Below are 14,779 nucleotides of genomic sequence, written 5' to 3'. Positions count from 1 at the left end.
CCAATTTCTAATATAAGGAACTTGTTGTAAATGATTACAAATAACACATGGAAAACCAAGAAAAAGATAATCTCTGCCATTTACAACTAAGGATGAGGGTGAGTGGCTTTATTGAAAATTTTAACTACTAGCACATATATTACCAATTAAAATGTGTTCACGAACTTCTGATGCATAGTTAAAAGAATCATGAACATTAAATTAAAACAACACTATATCATTTAATGAATTGACAAAGAATAAGAGGGTAATGTTGCATAAAAAGGCTAACATAATAATTTAAGTTTGTTAGAATTTCATTGGCCTACCTTAGTATTCATAGCGTAGAAATAGTCTGCTTTTCACCTCACTAGTGTGTATTGCGATAGTAAAATATTATTTTATACAAGAACCCATTGAGATCCCATCTTGAAATTTTGCATCCATTTAGTCAGTTAGACTGGACAACACATACAATTTTTATAAAAAAAAATCCGAGGGTACGTATTTTGGAAATTTCAAAAAATGTTTTTTTGGAATAGTTTAAAATGTTCATATTTAGGTAGCATAGTCATGTTACATATCAAATTGAAGGGAATTTATAGAGGAAAACAATGGTGCAAGTTTGAGCTCTCTAGGTTGTATAGTTTTTGAGCTACATCATTTTAAAACAATCATCGATTGATCAAAAACGGAGGTTTTTCTGATTTTGAAACCCTTGAAACTCAAAAATCATAGGTCAGAAAAATTTGAAATCTCAAATTTAAACTAGTGTTAGTGGGTACATTACCTGAAAAAAATTCGTCCAAATCTGAGCGGTCATGGTTCAAATCGTGTAGTACAATTGGTTGATTTGACATGGAATAACCCAATAGCATTTTCTACGGGTTTAATCCGGCACTGCATCATTTTCTCCGAAATTGTAGGGTAGTCTTTAACAGTATCTATATCTTGACAGATTTAATCGAAGGCATTTAATTCAAGTTTGCACACACAATGCCACAGCTGCTTCGCACCTGTAGCACATAACTCCACACACTGTCCTTTGGGCAAAACAACCTGAGTTACACTATTTTTGCATTACTATATATTGTCTAACACATCTAATCACTTTCTCGCGACATATAAGACATTTCGTTGGCATCAAATACGCGTTATTTACCGTGCGATTAGCAACTTGGACCATGGTCTTGCGGATTAACAAGATCATGTAAACACGCCGCCATCTTTCCTTATCGGTGGCATTGACGTGTTTACATGCTAAGTAAACGTCACTAGAGATAGCCAACCAGAGTCGTAGAGGGGATGACAAACAGACCGCTGTATATTTAATTGACATGTGGTTGCTATGACAGTTTCGTGTACCGTTTTACCGGTGTGGAAGAGGTGGTGGCAGTACCATCATTGTTATTTATTGTAACGGTGCATATTGTGAACGGGAATTGTGGGAGTCATATTGTTTTCTGATGGTACTGTCTGAGGAGCCCCGCTGATCTAGCTTCTTGTTATTGTCGGTGTTTCGTTGCGGCGACAGTCTCCCTTTCCTTAAATAGATTTTTTTCATATCAAGAGAATATGGATGCAGGCAAGACACTTGAAGGCGTGGGAAAGGTTGGCTTCGTGGGAGCCGGGAATATGGCACAAGCTATCGGAGGAGCACTCCTGCGGACTGGTAATTTTATTCAGCAGTCACTTTTAAGCTATAGAATTAGTGAGCATAATATTCAGTTGGTTATGCTTTAGTCTACTGTATAGAAAATTAAGCACCTTTATTGTGCCTGTCACAATATTTACATGACGCCTTCCGCAATTTTGTGTCTACAATTTGAGGATAGCAAATGTTATCGTATACATACATGAAGGATTTCTGTAAAACTGTCATCTCGACCACGCTACAACAATATAGGGACATCCTGTTACAAGCACGTTTTGTCGGTTCATCACATTGTCACACAAAGGAGATTTCTAGTAGTGCTTGTACCCATAGCCATGAACGATTCCCTTGGAAAACGAACCATAATGTAAAAACGACAAGATGGTTTCAGAGGCAGTTGAATGGGAAAATTAGTGCCCATTTCTACAAATCACAGACCATGAGCATAAAATCAGAGAGATTATAGCCTACACAGAAGAATACCAACAATCCTTCTTTCCACGAACTATACGAGACTGGAATAGAAGGGAGAACCGATAGAGGTAATCAGGGTACCCTCCGCCACACACCGCCAGGTGGCTTGCAGAGTATGGCTGTAGATGTAATCTGCTTGATATGTGAGTCTACTAATTAAATTGGTAAACACTGAGGATCTGTACCTTAGGCATACAGTGACTACTGTTGTGAACCCTATATGCCATCTAACATTTTTGTTATTTAATCCTGTTTACATATTCTCATGGAAAGAAATACAGTTATGCAGCATTTTGAAACATGTTTATCCCATATGCCCAAAAGTCCTATTTGAGAATGACATGTTTCTGATGTGTCTGCCATTTTCTTCCACATAACGCTACACACTTTATTTCAGAAAAAACTGATTTAAAGTGTAGCCTGACGTCTGGGTTATGTTGGAAGATGATGATTTGGTAGAGAGCTGGCGAAGCCTAGTATGTGAATCCCAGATAAAGGCTGTGATAAGTTTATTTTTGTGCTATATTTAAATACACTTTTCTTCATAAAAACTAAAACCGCAGTGTAAATTCATATAACATGTCTTGGATAACAGACAACTTGATAAATTTTGGCTAACTGTTCTGTTCATATTACACGGATTTTTAATTTTTCCTTTTTATGGAAAGCTGATAGCATCTTCTGAAATAATTAATAATACATAAATGCTTAGTATGAAGTAGTTGACAAGAGCAGAAGCTTAGAAATTTCAGAACTGGAGCACTGAGTTTTTAAAGTATGTTTTTTTGCAATTTTCATGCATGTATATGAAGCGGTCTAGAAGTAATGCCCATAGTTATGTGAGTAGATTAACAAATGTCAAAATATATTATTAGTATATTTTACAGAAATTGATGTGTTCCCCAGTGTTTAACTTCACATAGTTTACATCCCTGAAGGCTCTCTCATTGTGAGCGAATGAAACCAAAATGCAGCACACCGCTATAAAGAAGAAAGCTCTGAGAATCAGCCAAGTTTTTGTGATTCACAGATAAAGGGTTTTGGCAACAAATGAGCACTAAACTTGTAGTAGGCTAAGCTATTTTGTTTTAATCAGTCATATGTAAACAACTCAGAAAAAATATGCTGGAAGTTTTTTGACAGTTGAACCTTGTGAAATAATAGTTTTCATAAACATTTTTGGCAATTTCCTGTGTACCAGTTCATTGCCAACTGCTTGTGCATGTCCACTTATGTCACCATCATAAGCATTTGTCCTTCCACTCCTGAACAAATGACATGATTGATGCACCGTACCCTTTTGTGTTAGATTCAATGCCTGTGTGGCACAAATTCAAAAGGAATGTCAATAACTATGACTTTTTTGCAGCTAAAAAGTATATTATATGAAGTATTCTGCATTTGACTGGTTACTAAATTGTCATACTCGGTTTGAGTGAATTTCACAGTGCTGCATCTCTGCACATACTGAGTCTCAGTAGCGGCTGTTTTCTTATCTTACTACTTCCAGTGCTTCATGAAAACGAAGTTTACTTCGTGAAAAACCCTCTTATTATTTTATGGGAACAGTTATTGATGTGTAATTTTTTGCAAGTTAGTGGCATAAAATGATGTAGCAAACATACTGGAAGGGAAAAGGCTAGATTAAGGGAAGCAAATTTTCACTGGCTTTCTCCAGTAGCACAAAATACTCCACCCACATGGCTTGTGTAGCATAAGTTTGATCAAAATAACGACAACTTGTGGAAAGGCATGTCAGTATGTAGCCACAGAGAAATGCACCTTGAAGGGAGTCATCATTCTGTGACTACTGCAATCCTGACATGCGGAGAGTACTGAAGAGTATACTGTACTTCTATTCTTTTTTTTTTTTTCCTGTACTAATGTGACTTGACAATAGGAGATTTTTTGCTATCATACTATGCATGGTATTGGGTGTTTAAGCAAAGTAAGCTAACTGCAACTTAAACATTATACGTCAGTTACGAAATGAAGCTAGACTTGCTCCTTTTTTCCCCTCATGTACAAAAGAAGAAATTGTTGGCCTGAAAGTTTGTGGACATATGTATCAGTTGCACCGTACAGCTGTTGGACTTGAATTAATTTTCAGTTCCAGGTTATTCATAAAATTCATTCTTTTTTCTTTTCATTGTGTGTACTGTGTTCTTAGTATCCTTTTTATTTTTATGTGATAAAATTTTATTAAAATTTTTTTTGCAGGTCTATTGAAAGCAAGCAACATCTATGTATCGTCCCCCTCAAATACAAACAAAGGGCCTTGGATTCACTTTGGGACGCACACTACAACAGAAAATGGTACTAAACTATAGAAACTTTTTGTTATAAGTGTTATAAACATGAATGATCATTGTTTCAGTCATCAGTTCTGAGAGTGATTTCATGAAGTTCTCCATTCCTGTCATGTATCAGATATTGTTTACACATCAGTAGCTGGTGCATCACATATTATCTATCTCTCCTGTATCCTCAAATTCAGTCTTGTCTCTGTGATTCTTTCCTTCCACCATCCCTCTAACTACTGTTCTTTGCTAAACCTGATGATGTACTATGTGCCCTACCATTCTCTCTCTGTGATTAGTTATATTTGTGCGTTTTAAGTTTTTGTCATTGTTTCTTTGTAAAACAGCTTCATTCTGTCCTCGTTCAAACCCACTGATGTTTAGCAGTCTCCTGTAATACCACATTTCAAACAATTTGAATTTCTTTCTTTCTCATTGACTATGTTCCATAGAATAATTTGCTGAAGGAGATAATAAGAAAAAGTTCATTAGTGTAGCAATTAACTTCATTCAACCATTGAGTATGTGCAACAAATGCAGTATCATACATTTAGTACTGTTACCAGTTACAGAGAACAAATTTGTTTCATTTAAAATTTTTGTGTAGGCAAACATCTACAATTAAAAGTTTGTTAAGTTACAAGCAAAATTTTAAACATTTAGAAACCTTCAAACAAATAACACAGAAATATGCAAATTTTGCATCTGAAAGTGTTAATATGATGATTATATTTGTTACTGCGTATTTAGAATTTGGGTGTAGTAATGAACTTTCCAAAGTTTCTCTGTTGACTTTGTGAGAAACTTAGATAAAAACTTTTATGTTTTTAGCAGTGTATTTTATCTTTTGACATTTTGGTTGCAAAAAGAAAAACCAGGGATGGAATAACAAAAGTGATACTAGAACCATAAGTCGCAAACAATGTGAATATAAGTAGGACTACATTTCAAACCATGTGTCATCAGATGGTAAAGAAATTATGCAGCCTGTAACAGTCTCAAACCACTTTCTAAGTTCAAATTTTTGTATGTGAGTTATTGACAAAGTAGGAAAGCACACAGTAGAACAGGTACAAAGTAGAAAAACAAATAAGAATTTGAGTGACAATGGAAATTGCATCATACCAAATGATTAACAAGTTCAGAATTCTGTAAAATGAAAATGAGATCAACAGAGACAAAAAGACAATTATTTGAGGAAATGCACTAAAAAGATGTTTTAGGTATGAAAAAACTAAAAGGAAAAGACAATCTCATTTGGAACAAGGCAACTCGTCAAAAGATGTTGAGAACTTACAGTGAACTGTAAATGGAGGATGAGAGACCATGAGAAGTGAAATAAAAATATTTAGACATGTCTCAGAGAGGCAGTGACACTAGAGTGATAATTGTTAAGAGAAATAACGTAAGAATATGAAAAAACACACTCATGTTGTTTGGGTGCACACAGATTTCATCAGTTATTGTGGCAGACGCCACAGAAACTAACAATAGACAGGAAATCGTACATGCTTTTCAGGATTTTACCAAGTGTACATGAAATACAATTTAACCAGATGCATTTTGCTTACAACGTCATACTGTTTGCTTTTACCAGAGATAAATTTCAAAGATGATTTGAAGCACTTATTACTGAAAGTAGGCCTAAAATTACGACAAGACTTAAAATGTGTATTTAAAGCATCAAAAAGAAAGTAATACAAATTAACAGTGGCCATAAATCCTGCTGATGAACTCTTGTATGTGTGATATGTGAAGACAATTGGATGGACAGGGAAAGAAATAAACAGAAGAGCACATGTGCCCTGGAGTGCTTTTAGTTGGCTGAAATGCTCTTATGGTGTCTGTGGCTCTTCCACATTGTGCTGATCTTGACATTTCATTTCCATAGGTCATAGCCAATTGGGTGATAGTATGTGGTAGCTAGTGAGAATGGCTGAATTTAATGACTTGTTTTGGAGGAAGGTATTAATTGATTTCCTATGTTTTCAACGCGGAGAGTGAGAGATTGACGATTATTGATGTGGCTATTATAGGTTGAGGTTGTTTACTGGTTTTGTATTTTTTTTGTTTGTAGTATTGTTTGTTTCTTAGGATATAGCACAATTTCTTGGTATACTGTTTCATATTACAATGTTCTAGTTTTGTTGTGAGTTGGCAAAGCCAACATATGTGACTGGAGGAAAATTGACTGTGGAGACACAGTGATCTGTAGCCTAGCCTGAGGTCTAGGTTGGGTTGAAATGTTAGTTTGGTTGCGAAGTGGCAAAGCCAGTGAATGTGAGCATATGAAAACTGGTTGTGGTGATGCAGTGATTTGCAGCGTAGCTTGATGAGTGTTTCTAAACCTTGTGGGGTACTCTCAGAAAGTCTTGATTTCCAAGGTGGTGGTTAGGCAAGAACCTAAGATTACAGTTTAACTGTACAAAGTATTTGTTTATACAACAGCATTCTGCACAGCATATTGCATTATGCTACCACAGAATTTCATACACTCAACATGATGAAGACATTTATCAATGCTATTTTGTCATTGGTTCTGCCATCTTGTCTGTTTACCCAACTTATGATTCATCATGTCCACTTTGTATCGTTCAATGCACAAACAGTTACCAACTGCAGCTTGCACCAGAAAAGCCACTGAGATTGTAAGTGCAACTTCGCCCTTTAGGTAAACTAAACAGGGTTTTCAAAACTGTTTAAATGTATCTGAAAAGGGAATTTTTGAGTTACTGTATATTGTCAATTTTAACTTATGGTAAAGAAACATAAACTTTGAATGCGAAAACCGTTCAGAAACTGAGCGTTGCTCAGTGAGCCATGAAGAGATGAATATTGTGAGTTGCTGGGAAAGTCACAAAAAAAACCACACAAATGGGTCTGGAAACATGCTGGAGTGGAAGATGTGATTATGAGTGCAGGTGGGTAGGACATGTAAGCAAGCTGTAGGATGATATGAGGAACAAGGAAGTTCTTAACTGGATTCCAAGATGAAAGGAAAGATTGAAACAAGAATCTGATGGAATGTGAATAAATAACATTAGACTACGTGGAGGAGCAAAACTGATGTGTATAACTGAAGGCCATAATACTTGTATTATTATTATTATTATTATTATTATTATTATTATTATTATTTATTAACTTGCTTATTTTGAAACACTATTGACAATGTGATGATCATTTAAAAAGGTTATTAGTATGGTCTCAGAGATCTTGAACTATTCTGCAGGTGTTGAGTAACAAGTTTTGTACAGTTGCTGACAAAGGAATGTATGCATTCTTGTGTTCTGTAAACTTTTTCACTGTTTGCTTTGGTTTAATGTGATGTTCAGTATTACCACTGGGTCGATGTGATAAATTTATGTTTCCACATTTCATTTGCTGGGTATTTGGCCATCTTATTGCAGGTGGTTTACACATTGTGTGTGCTGGGAACAGAAATGGCTAGGTGAAAGACAATTTCCTCAGCTTTGTTGTTCATCTGTATATTAGTTCAGTTGAAAATGGTTGTTTTATGAGTTATACAGCAGGAAATTATGAAACTTGTATTTCATAAAACTGTGAGAGGACCGTATGTATTGTTTTGAGGCTAGTGCCCCTATTTATGGTATATTATTTTGGCTACCTCGTGCATTTTCAAAATAGGAGTGCACCAGAGTTTTACATGTGTATGTAATGTCATATGGTTTCGCTGTACTTCCTACAGCTATCTCCTGTTCCTATCCCATTTAGGATACACATATGATGTAACTTAAGTCATTATTAGAAATCTTTTTCTTTCTGCATGCCTGAGATTGCATGTTTCCCACGCAGGTCTTTTCTAATCCATATTACCATCTTAGTGTAAAGTTTATCGTCTTTAGACCCAGCTACTGTTCCACATGTTTCTGGTAGATGGAGCAGCACATAATGTATTCCTATTGATTCCTGGAATGAGAAAATCCTGCTCCAATGCCAATGTTGCTTTCCATGCAGCTGTTGGCTTCCTGGCCCCTTTCTTATCTGGGATGCTGTTGCTGGTTTAGCTTGATGGATGACCTTTGACAGAATTCCCTGTGTTTTGCTCTGGATTGCTTCCCGAGTTATCCAGTTACAGATGTGAGAAGTTTAGACTTCTAAAGTGAGCCAGTCAGGAAGATATATTTTGTGACAGGTTTCTGTGGTGTTATGCCGTAGTTGTCCTCTTTGGAGCATGCCTAAATACTTGAAGAGCAGATGTGGAAAAACATCTAAATGTCGAGAGAATAAAAAAATGTAACTCTTTTGTGTATAGTTTGGTTGTATCCAAAAAATTGAGATGAGGTTAAGACACACAGAATTTTGCTGCTGCCCATCTCATCATTGCAAAAAAAAAATCAGACAAATTAGAAAATAAATAAATTACTGAGTAACAGGGAACTGGTTCTGAGTATCATTAATACAGAGGCACCAAATTTTATTTGTGGTAACACAAGGACAGTAATATGGCAGTGATTCTGCAACTAGTATAACTGTTGTAACAGCAACCATATCACGTTTATTTTAAATTTTTTACAAAAGAATAACAAAATTAAATTCACGGGGCAAGAAAGGTCCGTCAGTATTGACTTACGTTTCGTACACCACTTCATTCTTGGGATCAGATGTTGTGAAGTTTACTGTAAAACTCCTTGTGCTGTTGAAGAAGAAATGGCAACATTGTCAACATGTTGTTGTTTTCTAATGAATAAACCTGGCAGGTCTCTCAGATAAAGTACAGCAGGGCATATGTCAGCCATAGTCTTTCCTCTTTTGAATGTGTTGATATTTTTTCATTCTCCTGTTTCAGAATAAGAATGTTTAGTAACTATTGGAACAATGGAAAGTCCAGGTAGGTCTGTTAATCACCGTAAAGATGACATGTTGAGTTATGAGCAGGCACAACGAAGAGACAGTTACACATTAAGCCTGGCTGGAGATAAGCACTCGTGCATGTGTGAGAGGTGTACTTGCACGCATGCGCCTGTGTGTGTGTGTGTGTGTGTGTGTGTGTGTGTGTGTGTGTGTGTGTGTTTCCTTTTCTGAAGAAGGCTCTGGCTGAAAGCTTAATGTGTAACAATCTTTTTGTTGTGCCCATCTTCAACTCAGCATGTCATCTTTATGGTGAATAGCAATCTTTCTTCTGTTTAATAGGTATTTGAGATGGATGCATATGAGGCACTTTGATCATACTGCATTTGGAGATCTTACACGCGTACATTGGCAACAATGTTTCAGCAGTATCTCTAACATCAGATAAGTCAGCTGTATGCTTTGGAATTACTTAGGATGGATTCATAGCTTTAGTTGACTTAACAGCCAATTGTAAATCTTGTGGGACAAAGACGTTGATATGTGGTTCTTGCAAGTCCGAGCCAAATGGCGTGCTTGTGTTGAGATATATGCTTTGTCATCCCTGATGAGCTTAAACTGTCCTCTTGAAATTTTTGCCTCTTAAGCCTAATTTCCTTCAGTATTGTAGTTTTGTTCCTGCCTTTTATACGTAGATGTGTCCTCCAACACTTCATTATGGATAAGAGTGTGATGATGGTTGAACAGTTCTTATTATAAATCCTTAGGACTGCTAAATCCATGTATATGCCATGGAAATTAAAGCTTTTTCGTAATCTAGGTAGGCCATTAAAATTAATTTTTTATCTGCTGCTGGCTCTATTATGACAATCTTTGATGACTTGCTCTTTGCAACCATTAGATTACTGTGTACAGCCCCTCTTCTGCCAGTGCTTTGCTTGTACTTGATGCATTGCATATGATAAGGTTGTTGATGCCATTGTCAAAGTCACCTCTTATGTACTGGTGTGATTTCCTCTTTCTCGCATGTGTTTTGTTCTTGCCTCCTCATTTTTACTCCAGGCATAGTTTACATCATGTCCACATGGAAGAGCAAAAGCAGCATTATTACTGTCATCACCATTATCGTTTATTTTGTTAGCTGACCATCTGAGAGCCACAGTAAGCTTAAAATCCTCATGACAAATGTTCTCATTTATTGTTTATTTGTCGAAGCCAGATGTTTTGCATCAACACATTGTAGCACAGCACTTATCTAACAATTTTGCACTGATTGCTGTTCCTCATATCAGAAGTCCCAAACGTCACTATACCTTTCTGAGGATGTTTCTGTCTTGTATGCCTTCTGGTTGTATGCCCATTTCCTCTAGATCATTTTTAATGTCAATGCACTAAAATATTCTTATGTTTGGGCTAAAATCAAAGATATTGAAGACGCATTTAATTCCTTTGGGTGGTCATGACAATGATCCCGTGTTTTAGAGTGCTAACCGGCAAGGACATCTTTGCCTTATCCATTTGGAGTCACTTATTCTTCGTATAAGGCTGTAAAACCAAATCCATATTTTGTTTAGATTTATTATGTAGGTCCTATTTTTATAATTTGGACACAGTATATTATGTTAAGATATTTCTCTACAATTGGTGAGGTAAACCAGTGTGGCTTACTTGAGAGCACCTTGTATCTGTCAAATTTTTTATACTTTACCACTGTCCTCACGACATCTGTAAACCTATTTTGATCTTTTTGCCATTAGAATGTAGAGTGCTACAGAGCTGATCAATTTGTTTCCTTTGGTATCCTGTCAGAATGAATGAGGAAGCAACTATTTACAAAGATCACATACATTTTCTTTCCAGAAGTTCCTGAATTCAGAATACAGCTTAAACAACAGATTATGTGTATTGTTGTTACAGCCCCCTTAACCCAAACTGTGTGGAATATTCATCTGATGTTGAATATTAATGACTTTTATAGTAAGTAATTAGAAGAAAAGAAGAAAACAAAAACCTGAAATGAAGAAGCAAAGCTGTAGGATAAAACACAGAGATGAAGTGTGTGTGTGTGTGTGTGTGTGTGTGTGTAAGGGTCTTAGTGATTGATATTTATTCCCAGCTTCCTTAAAGAATTCACTAGAACAGATTTTAATTAAACTTCTAAAGCACAAAAATTGAAATTCACCCACACTTGTAGGTGTCTGTAGCCAGGATATTATGTATGGGCACAGTAAATAGTTGTAAATGATCAGTGTAAGACTGAGAGTTAGATTTAGATTGTATGAAAACTTTGAAAGTTGTAAATGTTCACAAACTAACCCGACATTTGACTTGAACAGTTTGTTTATTTTTAGGGGAACCCCTTAGAAATTCAGCTTTGACTGTTTCTTTTTGATATCAGTACAGTATAAAAGTGATGAAGTTTCGGTATTGTTTCCTAGTTGTGTTGCTTCTGTATTTTGTTAAGCTGACACATTTTATATTTTGTAACAAAGATTTATATTAGCTTCTGAGTCTTTCACAAAATGTGCAGAACAGTTTGAAGCAACTGTATAATGATCATTGTGCTTCAGTGAAACGACGCAGATTTCTTCATTGCTTGTGTTCAAATGGGGTTTCTGCTGCACACCAAGACACAGATGAAGATCTGGAAGAGGGATATGAAGAGGATTCACCAGTATCACATTTCAGTCATGGTTAGAATGTTGTGATTTTTGCTTTGTCATGTTCTGAACTGTCCTGAAGGGAAAATTTATGAGCGTCAGTTTTTCATTTTTCATCATTATTTAAGTAATTGTACTTTTCACAGTAACTGCAGTTTTATGAGTTGGGATTCCTCCAGATAAAGTGGCTGCATAGCTTAAAAAAGGTGTGTGTGTGTGTGTGTGTGTGTGTGTGTGTGTGTGTGTGTGTGTGTGTGTGTGTGAGAGAGAGAGAGAGAGAGAGAGAGAGAGAGAGAGAGAGAGAGAGCACAGATTTCTTCATTGCTTGTGTTCAAGTGGGATTTCTGCTGCACACAAAACACGCTTTTGTGTGAATTAAGCTTGAAATTTGGTGGCTAGTCAAATCTGGTGATCGTGGATTTTTCAGTAACACAGGTGCCATCTGTGAAAATGGATAGTTTTTGAATCTGGTATCAGCTAATACCCTACTAACTCAAGTTGTTATGAAGTTATTTATGGATGGAATATTTTTTCCAGGATGAAAAGAAGTCTGCCATAGATAAACAATATGTATTTTAATTTTATAAACTGTGTTAAGAGAACTTTCATTAACAGCCAGAGAAGACATTTTTGTTACTTTTTGGTTATGTTACTTATAAAAAAGATAAGCCCTAAAATTGATACCAGTGAGATGAAATTTCTTCTAAGCCTGTATGAAATGTGTTGATAAAGAAGATTAACATTTACTTGTACAGACAGATAAGTAACTGGGATCAACTCTCAGTGCTGGATTATCTGAAAGCCTAATCTGTAAGGGAATTTCAATAGAACAGTAAATTTTGCAGTCATGACGTGTTAAGATATCTAAGGAATGTTTAGCCACATGATCTTTAGGCAACTAATATTTAAGCTCAGAAGTAGATGAAGTTTTGGAATTAACTTAAATTTTAGTGCCCTTGGTTGGGAGCTTAAAGTTGTCTGTGGTGTGTGATAAAATAGATCAATGCTCAGCTGTAGGAGCTAATTCCAGGTATGACTGTATAGCAGTGAGTGAAAGACAAATTCTGAAGCTGTAACAGTTTTAAGAAAGACTGATTATCCTGCTTTAGCAGTGACAGTTCTTTATCACTGCATTTACATTGTATTCCTCTGTTTTCCCTTTATTTCTTGATCATATTGCCTTACGTACTCAGTTGGTAATTCTTGGCCTGTATCTGATGCAAAAGCTGTAATATTAAAGTCAGGGCAACCTCATTTTCCATTTTTGGTACCATGTAGATCTGGCAGATGAGGAGAAAGACAAGTGCTCACTATGTTGCTCTCATGTAAATTGTCTTATTTTTTTTGAAGTAGTCTACTCACTCCTATGTATGAGATTACATTTTGCTTTACTCTGTGGGCATGAAGAGAGAGGTTAGGAAGAGGGAGTGCCATAAATCAGAGAATATATTAATTAGACAAAAGTTTTGAAATATTTGAAAAGAAGATGAAAACGACGATAGTATGGTGTCAAATATGGATGTAAGCATAAAAAACAACATGTATATTTTTGAAACTTAACTGTGTTCTGCGAATAGTGTGAATGGGTGCAGTAAAAGTATAATGAACTGTAAAAGATGAAATAGAAAGGTGAAGCCACAACACGGGATCTGGTGTAGCAGTCTGGGTTGCTGACCACTACATAGTCACCCAATTACAACAGGCTGGTGGCCTGGCCATCAGGATGTCGAATATGGGTGACCTCAGGAGTGGGTAACTGTGAGTCTGCGGCAGCTGCAAAGCCAGATAATGCTCTTGGAAGCATTTATTGGCACCAAAGTCAGCCTTGATGGAGTGCTAGGCCCTGATGTGTGGTTCCCTCTGGGATGGTTCCAGTTAGACACCTGAGGGCATCTGGCTAGTGGGTGCTAACAGTCCTATGACTGGATCCAGTAGTAGGTGCAGCTTGCAGAGGCTGCCAGCTGGTGTGGAGAGTGCATTAGAGCTGAGGCTGGAGTAAGTCAGGGTCATAGTTGAAGTGTAGCACGATGCCAGAGGTAGATGTGTTGGAGGCCCAGTATGATGTAACAGGTCTAACTTCAAGTAATGAGAGACAAGTCTCCAGTGCAATGATCTTTGGCTCGGCTGGACAACCAGATATATTTGTCCACTTGGTGGTGTTGGGCTGGAAAGCCCCACTCTTTGCCATGTACTCCTGAAAAGTGCTGTCCCAGGTGTTGGAGTGGAGCAACCTGGCCCATTATAAGGCAACCTGCAAGTGCAGTATGCTGATGTAGTAGAATTACATTACCTGCCACAGGAATTACGTAACTGGCAGCTCTCTTGTCCAGCTGCCATGGTCCACTTGAGCCAGTGCCATAATTCCTCCTCCCCTTGGGAAGAATTCGTTCCTCCAAATTCTGGACTGCTACTGAACTGGTGAATGTACTAAAATTAAATGATTCTATTGTATTTACAGCTCTAGTCGCCCACACTTAATGGGTACAGGTTGTTCTCTATTCCTCTTATTCAGTCGGAACTCACAGCATAGTCTCTTTTGGTGCAAATCACTCGGATCACACCTGGTGGTCGAGCCATTGGGTTGGCAGCTAATGGATTGGGAGATCAGTAGGGCAGTTAGTTCTCCAGTGAACTGGAGATAGGCAGTGCAAATGAGAACCTAGGTTAAGAATATTCCAGAGGACGAGGTTCCCATTACTGTGGCCTTATACTGGTACCCATTGCAATACTGTTGAATATTGTGTAATGACTGTTCTGGGCTAATGTGTGCATTGTGTGCTGCTGTTAGCTTTTTGAAGGAACTTATTATGATAGTGTCAAGGCTATCATTCAGGTAGGTTAGGTTTTTTGATGGTAAGATTTAAAAAGGATCGTGGGTTGATATGGCAGAGAATATGTAA

The 14,779-nt window shown here is 36.9% G+C and overlaps 1 protein-coding gene across 2 annotated transcripts in view; it reads left to right on the top strand.

The window, feature by feature from the left end:
• Positions 1–1,235: 1,235 nt before the first annotated feature.
• The window catches only part of LOC126253863 (uncharacterized), an 83,848-nt gene continuing 70,304 nt past the window's right edge, over positions 1,236–14,779 (top strand). The window contains exons 1-3 of one of the 2 annotated variants that reach the window (XM_049955261.1): positions 1,236–1,651; positions 4,328–4,423; positions 11,790–11,912. In XM_049955261.1, coding sequence (XP_049811218.1) covers positions 1,555–1,651; positions 4,328–4,423; positions 11,790–11,912 — 316 coding nt within the window. In that variant the 5' untranslated portion in view covers positions 1,236–1,554. The remainder of the gene's footprint in view (positions 1,652–4,327; positions 4,424–11,789; positions 11,913–14,779) is intronic. The other variant, XM_049955262.1, reaches the window with a different exon arrangement.

Source organism: Schistocerca nitens, chromosome 1 (assembly GCF_023898315.1).
Source record: "Schistocerca nitens isolate TAMUIC-IGC-003100 chromosome 1, iqSchNite1.1, whole genome shotgun sequence".
In the NCBI taxonomy this organism is placed as follows: Eukaryota; Metazoa; Arthropoda; class Insecta; order Orthoptera; family Acrididae; genus Schistocerca; species Schistocerca nitens.
The sequence above is the reverse complement of the archived record's forward strand: the minus strand, read 5'-3'. Positions and strand labels throughout refer to the sequence as shown.